The 10,545-nt window shown below is 46.5% G+C and overlaps 1 protein-coding gene across 2 annotated transcripts in view; it reads right to left on the reverse strand.

Annotated features, from left to right (window-relative positions):
* Positions 1–1,249: 1,249 nt before the first annotated feature.
* lzts2b (leucine zipper, putative tumor suppressor 2b) overlaps positions 1,250–10,545 on the reverse strand; it is a 37,404-nt gene continuing 28,108 nt past the window's right edge. For both annotated transcript variants that reach the window (XM_042082359.1, XM_042082361.1), the window contains 5 exons: positions 6,980–7,492; positions 6,028–6,699; positions 5,230–5,499; positions 2,511–2,844; positions 1,250–1,950 (listed from right to left, as the gene is read on the reverse strand). In XM_042082359.1, the coding sequence (XP_041938293.1) occupies positions 1,607–1,950; positions 2,511–2,844; positions 5,230–5,499; positions 6,028–6,699; positions 6,980–7,462 (2,103 nt within the window). In that variant the 5' untranslated portion in view covers positions 7,463–7,492 and the 3' untranslated portion in view covers positions 1,250–1,606. The remainder of the gene's footprint in view (positions 1,951–2,510; positions 2,845–5,229; positions 5,500–6,027; positions 6,700–6,979; positions 7,493–10,545) is intronic.

Here is a 10,545-nt window from a genome sequence, read left to right on the forward strand (position 1 = left end):
ATGCCATGTTTTTTCTTTTTTTATTAAACAAAAATTTGGTTGGTAGAAGAAATTTACAACATGAAAAATATACATTATAATGACTTCGTACAAATACTGTGAATAAAAAATTATAATATAAAGCCATGAATCACATTCACGCGCAAAAGAATTAAACAAAAACAACGGGGGGGGAAAAAACAACAAACAAAAAACAGATCCTTAGAACAGTAGCTGTGACAATGCCTTGGTCTATTCACAGTGACTACCCTATCTCTATGTACAATATTCATTAAAGAAATCTAGTATATTTTCATAAACATTTATTTATATATTTACTTTTTCATAAGGTGTAAATATACACATTCTCATTGTCATTAGCAACAGAAGAGATAGCCATTAGACGTTCCCATGCTAACAGTCATTAGGGAACAGAAACAAGTCTTGGTTGCTTTGGGGTCAAAACGGACCAACTTAAAGATGACTAAAACAGGTATATCTAATTCCTGAAATCATTTAAAAAGAACAGTTCAACAAATTATACCTTTTCCAAAATGAGAAAATAACGATTAACACATGCAATACACATGTTTGAGAGGACGCCATTTCTCGTCTAAGTCGACAAAAAAAAATTCCCGAAATCAAGTCTTATTTCTGTTTAACAACTTGCTGCTTTGGTGACAGAGGAACACTACTGAAAGCTTAGCTAGTAGACTGTCATCCATAAACGGAACATTATTTGCCTATCATCATACAGTATATCAAACCAAAGGATACAGAGCAGTGTTATTCATGCCCATGTCATCCTACCCAAGGCAGAGAATACGTTTTCATTGTTAGCAAGGCATCACACTCTTCATTGGTAAGTTAATGGTCTTCACAACCGGACTGTATGCAGGAAGACTTTGCTGAATCCTTGGTAATGCACTGTGACATAGGCATCTCTTTATCATCAGGAGGACCTTCATTTAAATAAAAAAAAGAAAATCCTTGGCGATCAAAAAAAGCTTTAACCACTCATACATTGCATGTTTGTTTTTCTTCACTATGTGCGTGTTTCTGTGTGGGGAAAAACTTTGTGCAGTTGTATGTGAGACACTAACAGCTAATGTTTATGAGCATACAGCTGTTAAACCTCGGAAACACCACTAGGCCTAGTCCTAGACTAACTGCCGCCGTCTCTGTAAAGTACTGTTACTATTAGTGTGTAGTCCTAAACCTGGTTGGTCTATGACTGTGAAACTAGTTCAAAAAGTAGTAAAGTGCAGAGGATTGTGTAGCTATTTATGGCAAACCAAAACTGAGCTCTCTTGCAGCATTTGTTTCAGGCAAATAACAGTTCCAAAATGGCTGCCATGCCATTGGTCCTTTTCTGCATTCCTGATGCTACACCTCATAGTAGTTAGACCCTGTTGGTCAACAGGACAGAACCAGACGACTACGAGAGGGGGGTGGTGAGTGAGTGTGTGAAAGAAAGTGAGACAGAACCTGTGTATGTTTATGTTTGTGTGTGTGTGTGTGTGTATGTGTGTGCGCGTAGGGAACAGAGTAAAGTGATGCAACCTCTAGAGAAAGTAGTGTTAAGGAGGTCGCAGGAAGACAAAGTCAGATAAGACCGCTGCGGCGTTCAAATCTCAGTCGCCGTGACGTCATCAAAGTTGATCTCGTTGCCGCTGCCCCCGTCATCCTCGTCGTCCAGCTCGCGCGACTCCAGCTCCATGTGGAGGTCGCGCAGGGCGCCCTCTAGCTGTCGGTTGCGGCGGTACATCTGCACGTAGTTCTGCTGCAGCTGCTTCTGGTAGCGGATGACCTTCTCCTTCTCCTCCTCCCAGCTGCGCCGCTCCTCCTCGAAGGCCGACACCTGCTTCGCCTGCCGCTGGCGCTCGGACACGAGCTCTTCGCGCAGGCACTCGCTCTCCTGCTGCTGATGCCACGCCTCCCCAGAGGCCCCAGCTACTGCCCCTGCTGCCACTGTTGTTTATGAAATATCACAAACAACAACAAAACAGCAATCAGTTAGTGCTGCAACTTTCCAACACAAATCAACAACATGCAATATTATTGATGTCATAATTCTTTGACAATGTATGTGACGTAATGATGTGATACATATTCTTGTGTTTCTTTCATTTAGAGTGTGAGCCACATTACTATGTTACACATTTACCACATTATCACACTTATGTGACTACGGGATTCCCCAATTTGTGGGGTCTGTTTGAGTCTAATTCAACATGGGAAAGAAACAACATTTCCATCTCCATAATTTCTATAGCCTTGCAAAATTATCGACCAATGTCTGCTTCCCTTAGAACCAGAGAAATATAGCCATCATGAAACATCCAGTGAGTTATCATCTATAAAGGTATGGGGCAATTTTTGGAGCAATGTTGCTTCCCTGTTTATTGCAGTTTGGGCACATTCCTACAGATATTAGACATTTTCTTTCAAACTATAATTATCAGTTGGCAAACTGTCACGATCATGTAATCAACACGTAGAACCGGTTATCCGCCTGAAGTCCTTCTCACCTCCTGCCGCTCGTCGCGCCTCCTCCTCGGCCTCCTGCTGCGCCTCCTTGAGGGAGGCCAGCTCCTCATCGAGCCGCGCCACTTTCTGCCGGAGCAGCTCGGCCTCACTCTTGCGCCGCTGCAGCTCGTTCTCGCACACCTCCAGCTCCAGCTGCCGCGTGCGGGCCGACGCCAGCGCCTCCTGGAGCTGCACCTGGCCGGCCTCGCGGTCCGCCCGTGTCTCCCGCAGCTGCCCGCGCAGGGTCATCACCTCGCCCACGCGCTGGGCCAGCTCCGCCTGCAGGTCCTTCAGCTGCTGCTTCAGCAGAGAGATCTCCCCCGACTTCTGACATACCTACAGGTGCAGAGGTGAAGAGGACAGAGGGGTTCAACATTTTCTCACACACCTACAGGTACAGAGGCAGCTGGTACCTGTAGGTGAGGTTGATAAACACCTTTCCAGAGGTTGATAAACACCTTTCTAGAGGTTGATAAAAAACCTTTCTATTGAACCAATAGTATCACAGTATCACTGCCCCTTAAAAAACATGATCGAGGGGCACTGCCCATGGGTTCGAGTCCAACCGGTAAATTCCCGATCCAGCCCCTTCTCTCCCCCACACTTCTTTCCTCTCTTCTCCTTCCTATCGAATTAAAAGCATGATCACATGAGACTTTTAGGTCCACATGTGCTACATCCTCTGATTAAAAGGAGCCAGACAGACCATATACCATGAAGTCCCTACCTCTGCTTCATATTTTAACAGCACACAATCTTCATTTTTGTTATGACCAGGAGGCACTGTTAGAGGTCATAAAGTGAGTGAGTGGAGAAACGAGCAGGATGGAGAGAATGAGTGCAGAAAAAGACGGGTACAAAGAGTTTGATAGCAGACAGAGATACCGCCACCAGAGACACAAAGACATACACACACACACACTATCCATCATCCATAAACAGCCCAGAGGCTCGGGGGTGTGTAGCTAGCTACCCAGATACTATCTGTGGCGCGAGTCTGGCCTGGCCCTGGCTCTGATGTGGCCCAGATCCGGCTATCTGGGTGAGGCCAAGATATCAAACAGGGCCCAGGAAGTAATTTGCACGGGTAATAGTGGAAATCTGGGCCAAGGATTGCATGAGGTTTGTGCCTTAAGCAGAGCAGCCTGCTTTTCAGGATTCCTTCCCACAGAGAGAATGGAAGAGAGAAAGAGAATGATCTCGTTATCTGGTTAGACAACACAGAATTCCTGGTGTGCAGTCGCTCCGCCGCACTGTAAACATTCCTAGCCTTTAATTACACCGACGCATCACAGTCAGCGCTAATCCATCATCTACAGGTAGAACTGTTTATATGAAGACGTATTAGCCCTGCCTTAAAGGAACACGACAACTTTTTGGAAAATAACCTCATTTGTTGTCTACACCAGAGTTAGATAAGAGGATACATGCCCCCCTCTTCTCTGTTTGACACTGTTGGCCTAGCTTAGCATAATTCACTATAAGTGGGCTGTTCCAGTTAGCCTATAGCTAGCCTAACGGGAGAGTACATGGCTAAGAGACAAGCCTGGGTAAGTTAACTCATAGTAAGTGGTAAAACTTTTGGCTTTGTTTTTCTAAGTGTATGAAACAATTAGGAAGTTTTCCTCTGGTAAAACCAAATACTTCAAATACACCTCAAGGTATCTCAGTCGACACTAGCCCATAGTCTACAGGTAGAAGTGTTTATATAAAGACACACTTTGTAGTTATCAGTGTCCTAGTTTCCTGCAGAGGGCACAGCCGCCGCAGGGGTGTGACGCACGCATATGTGTGTGTGAGTGTCGCGTCAACTGTGGGTAAAAAACAGCCTCTTTCACCTGTCAACATCTGTACTGGGCGAACAGAGAGCAAACAACCTGTCTGCCATGGAATGTGGACTAATAAACTCAAAAGTGTTGTGAATGCACCTTGTACCAAAGAATGCACCTTGATAAACTCCTCTCTCTGTACAGCTTCTACATCTGCTAAAACATCTAAAAGCACCAGAAGCAGCTATAACTTCTTTAAGATTGAGCCTGAAAGAAACAAAACACACTACAGAACTAAAACAGAAGAAATACCAATGCCTTTCTAAGGTTAGATTTCATTCAAGTAAGAGTGACATTAGGCAAATTTTTTTCCAAGTTAACTTTGCCTTTCTGCTTGCATACGGTATGTATGTGGGTTTTACAAAAAGACACTGTGCGTACACTGTAGTGGTGAAGGAACACAAGCTCTATTCTGTGTGCAGGTACATCTGTGTCAAACATTTGGAGAGCGTACTACAGTCCTGAGTTGCGTAAACTGTATGAATACTAAAGATGGCGCCATTCACATTCCAGATGGTGCCATAAATTCACATTCAAAATACTGACAAACTACATGGTAAGGCAGCATTAAACATAAGCATTCCCATGTCTCCTCAAGCATTCCCATCACCTGGCCTTGGCATGGCTACAACAGACTTTAATTTGACCTTTAACCTTTGGTCCCTCGTGTACTCCCCTCCCGGAGCTTAAAGCAAGAAAATATCTGACACAGCCTGGCTCACACCAACATTCCAGCACAGCGCCTGAGAACTTCAAGCCCCGTCCTCCTCCTGCTCACCTCAGGGAGGAGGTCCAGCATGAAAAACAAGTGCTCCAAGACACGCTCCTTTCACAATAAACTGCTTTGTTTTTCATTTGACCTTTGACCTCCCCCTCTCATGCTCCTCCTCACCTCCCACTTGGTCTCTTCGAGACGCGGCCCCAGCTGGGTCTTCTCCCGCTCGTATTTGGCGCAGCGCTCCTCCAGTTGCTCCCGCTCCTGCAGGAGGTGCCCGAAGTCCTCCTGCAGCTTCTTCTTCTCCGTCTGCAGCTGGAAGACCTGCAGCTGCAGCAGCTGCTGGGAGCGCTGGGCCTTCTGCGAGGCCTGCTGCATGCGCGACGCGCAGCTCTGGCGCAGCTCCTCCATCTCCAGCTCACAACGCTTCTGCTTCTCCTCATACACCTGCAGGGGGGCAGCAAAATCGGCGAGACACATCAGTCAGGATTTTGGAGGGTGCTCACTTCTGCCCACGTTGTCACAAAACAAGCCAATTAGGTGCAACATCACTGGTGGACACAAATATTATCTATGTGGGTTGTTGGATGAGCTGACAATTTTCTGTTAGGAGGATCAGCCATTCCACATGGATGGTATAATTTGTCATCAGTAATGTGGCAGATAATTGGCTTGTTTGTTAAAATGACATGGGTGCTTGGTGGGACAGACATTATATAGATGGTCAACAACAATCTACAGATTTTCAGATTATAAACAAACTACGTGTTGAAATGCTGTAAACTACAATTTATGGTTAAGGTTAAATTCATACAATGGCAATTTTTGATATATAGCACAAATACGTCTGTGCTAGAGAAATAACTAAATGGTAAAACATTTAATTATATTTCTACGTTTTCCTTGATCATATAAGAAATTTATTTTGATCATAAATTGGCATGTGTTGGGGTAGATGTTGTGGTGGTGTCCGACCTGGCATATGGCCACCTCGTTCTCGTCCAGGTTTTCCCGGAGCTCCTGCAGCTCCAGGTCTCTCTCCCTCAGCTTGTCCTCCAGGTCCCTGACCAGCTGCTCGTATGCCTCGGCCTGGGAAGGCGACCGGCCACAGGAGCCACAATCCGTTAGGGGCACCCCCCCACCTCCTCCGCCACCACCACCACCACTACGCACCCCCATGCCCGTCAGGGAGCCCGTGCTCTTGCTGGACGAGGAGCGGCCGCTGTCCGAGCTCGTGTGGCCGTGGCTTATGGGGGGTGGGGGTGGCGGCGGTGGCATCGATGTCAGCTTGACTGGGTCGGACATGGGTGCCCCGGAGACGTCGCTTTGACCAGGGCTGTAGGCGCCACCACCACCGGCGCTGTTGTAGGTGGGGAGGCTTGAAAGCGAGTTCCGCCCGGAGTCGGACAGCGAGAGGGAGCACGACTGGCTCATGAGGCCGTTCCGGCTGCCGCTGTAGGAGCTGCGCCGCTCCGAACAAACTGCAGAGGGCGCCAGCTCGCTCGGGCCTGGTGCCAGAAGGTTCAGGTTGCCCTGGCTGTTCGAGAGAGCGCCCCCTAGCCTTGGGGAGAGGTACTGCATGTTGCTGCGGCTCTTGGGCACAACGGGTTTAAAGGCAGTGGGTCTGATGATGGCCTTCTCAATGTTCTGGGACCAAAAGAAAAAGAAAAAAAAATCAGATGAAAACAAACTTACAGCAACAAATTAAAAGTGTCTAGAAAAATCTGGAATTTGGCTTTATAATACAAAGAAAGAATAATAAAAATGTACAAACAAATCATGAATGAAGGCATTTTTTAATTAATGAACAAGGTATGCAATTAATTAAAAGTAACACCTTGAGTTAAAGTACTATTCCTAATCGATTCCTACAAAGGTCCCTCAACTTCACCCACACAGACACAACTAAATGCCCTTCTCCTCTCACCCTTTCTAGTTTCCCAGACACGGGTACGAGTCGAGGAGGAGCTCCGTCACTCCCGCTCCTGGCCGGCCTCCCCATCACTTCCTCCATGTCACTTCCTGGGCTGGGCGGTGCGGGCGCAACGTGCCTCTCCTCCCAGTCCTCGCCGGGGAAGTCGTCGCTCAGGTAAGTCCGGTGCCGATGCGTCTGTCCCGCCGCCACCAGCGGCTGCCTCTTCCCGGCCGCGCCACTGCTCACACCCAGTAGAGGCTCATGGGTAATGTCCTGAGGGTGGTAGCGTCCTGTGGCGGTGTGCGTGGGTCGACGGTGCCGGACGCTGACCCCAGTGACCTCGGGCCCGGGGCGGGAGGGGAAGGCGGTGCGGCTAGCGATGAGGCTGCTGACGGAGCCCATAGTAGTGCCGTTGGTGTCAGGTGGAGGGGGCGAGGGGGCAGTCACGGGGCGGCGGTCACTGGGTGCAGCAGGCGGGGGCTGCACCAGCGCCATGACGATGGCTCAATGGGGCCTCCACAAGCTCTACGGGAAGGACAGGAGATAAGTCAGAATAAAAACAAACAAATAAATACCCCCCCCCCCCCCCCAAATAAACAATCAGTGGACTGCAGAACAGGCATGGGTGGTACAGTCATGGTGCCTTAGGAGACTTCCCCTCACACTGCCACACCCAACACGCACACAAAGTTAACACTAATTGCTTAATTGTTGTGGTTCAATGTTTGGCACTGGCAGCTTTTCTTGATTGGTATTCATCATGTGCATAAAAATTTCCCCCTCAAATCCATTTGCATATGCAACAAAGTTACCAGTTAGGGTGCCTTACCCTTGACCTGCGTGTTCACCCCCTATGGGGTCCATCTCAATGAGGACATGGCCACAGCTAGGCCCCACTCTACAACACCTCATTAGCCAACTCAGGCCAACAGATGTTTTTCAAGAACTTTTTATGGTACGCATGAACATTCTTCCTCTCCTTCTCTCACATTCTCAGTCACACACACACACACACACACGGACTGATAAATGGGGGCTTGTTAAGGCTAAACTAAACTAAACTTGCTCCTTTTTTGGGACAGAACAGTGGCCTGAAAAAGAACAGAGCTGACCCAGATGTATAAAATGATGGTGGTGTTTTACGGTGAGTGAGTAATCATAACTGCAGTTTGTTGAAAGCCCTCGGTATATCTGTCTACCCAAGAAGCATTTTTAGCATTCAGCCAGTGTTATACCCAGTAAGATGGCCATTGTGTGGCAATAAGTCTGTAGAGACCATGTAAACACTGTTCTGTTGTGTTTGCTTTAGGAGGGGTTTTTTTTTTCACTTATAGAAGTTTCTTCTATAAACTCCATTGATCATCAGAAATGACAAACACAACTGTCAGCTAATTGATGGCGTCTGGTTTTGGCAAAACTATGGAGAACTTATGCTCTCAACACTGCTCTCAAAGTGATGACATCACTTAGCGTGGGCCACTAAATCCTGCCTGCTACAAGGGCTGAAAGGTGTTATAACAGTAAATAATGGCAGCCTGCATACTGCTCCGGTGACAAGTTTCTGTTTCTGTTGTGGTACTCAGACTTTAAGGGATGACATCATCAGCAAGCAGCTGTTCCTTCTGCTGAGTCACTTTCATGATGTCACAATGGCAGGTGTTCTAAATCCACCAGACACTGTTCCAACATGTTTGTGATGTAACAAAGTTCCAAATTGCAGGTGTGCAGGTGTGCACCAGAGCCATGTAGGTAGAGAGATGGCTCTCTACATGGCTCTGGTACGCACAAAATGAACACCTTGGTGACCATGTCACAGCTTCTGTTTTTATTTGTTTGTTGTGATTTGTTCACTAGACAACAACTGACTGATGTTACCGGCCATTATGATGCAGATGTTCTAGAATCAGTGGCTCTAGTCAGAGGAGGTATCTAAGTTACATCTCAGCTATCTCCATCATGAACATTAGCATAGGGTGGGAAAACAGATGGTAACAGATCAGATAACTGATAAATCAAATCAGGCCATTAAAATGCACATACAGGTTAAAAAGGAGGGTTCAGAAGCTTTCTCTCCCTCACACACATACACACTCACACACACACACACACACACACACACACACAATGTTGGCCTGCATAGAGCAAAAGCTTAAGCATCTCAATCAGCCACCTAATTTATACCAGGCAGACTGGCACCAACAGAGCTTGGCGCACGCACACACGCACACACACACACACACACACACACACACACACCGAGAGACACACACATATGCTGTATTTGTTGGTGCCAAGCCTCACCATGCCAAGAGAGGTGCTGTCCTCAAAATTATGTCATTAATCCCACTTTAATTATCACAGAGTAATGAGCCAATGACCCAATCTCAGATGCTGCCAAAATAAAGAGAAGCTATAAAAATACAGTCTACTATGGACTAGGTCCACTCACACACACACACACACACACACACACACAAAAACAAAGCTCTAACATGAACACATTTCAGAGAGAGCTTAAATAAGACTGGCAGAGGAGATTATCCACACCTTGATGAAATGTTACAGTATGAGTGTGTGTGTGTGTGTGTGTGTGTGTGTGATGTGTATGTACTTGTGTACATACATGTGAGAGTGTGTAGTGTGCAGGTTTACCTATAAACAACAAAGGTGTGTATGTGTGTCCATTAGGGGTGCATAATTATCACAATTGCAATCGCAATATGAACCAAAACAAGGAACATTACCTAATCGTAAAAGCTACAAATAATGATGCACAGTTAATTTGGTCACATTTATGACTTTTGTATTCATGTCATCCTCCTTGACTGTGCCACTTCTGATTGGTGAGCTTCACAGTCGGTCGGGGGGTGCTGTGCTTCTTACGCACTGGGCGTGCTCACCAATCAGGGGTGGCACAAATTAAAGAGACATTTGGAATATTTAACCGAATCAATTCTTTCACTTTCAAAAATCATATCGCAAATCCCAATCAGCCATATCTGTCAGAGTAAATCGCAATTACATGTAGATATTTTCCCCAAATCGTGCAGCCCTAGTGTCCATACAGTAGTACATGAGTGGGTGTGTGTATTTAGATGGGATCAGCCATACTGCATTTCCCATCAACACAAATGGATCTGGGAACGTGTTTAATCCACTTAAACATGTTTTAAGAATAACATGAGCATGACATGTCATTAAAACGACTGGCCCAATTTGCCCTTGCTTCACATTACAGGCATTAGTGCACGCTCACACACAGAGTTCCTGTATTTCCTTTGTCTGAGTCAGGCTTTCAGCCTCCTCACTGGCATCCATTAGGAATCACTGGCCAGCAGTCTCTGGGCATGCTGTGGCCACCAGCCAACTGTAAGTACCACAAGTAGACAATGGAAGCTTCAGACTCAATGGAAATTTCTGGAAACAAACACTCCTGAAAAAACCCGTTCCATGAGGAGCCTTTAGCATTTTTTTAAAGTGCACAATGACTCTAGTATACTCCAATTGACTGGGCAGTGAGATGCTCAGATGTCATTAGAATGTCCAACAACATGCTCTAAGAGCTGATGCAACAACCA

Source organism: Alosa sapidissima, chromosome 24, assembly GCF_018492685.1.
Source record: "Alosa sapidissima isolate fAloSap1 chromosome 24, fAloSap1.pri, whole genome shotgun sequence".
Taxonomy (NCBI): domain Eukaryota; kingdom Metazoa; phylum Chordata; class Actinopteri; order Clupeiformes; family Clupeidae; genus Alosa; species Alosa sapidissima.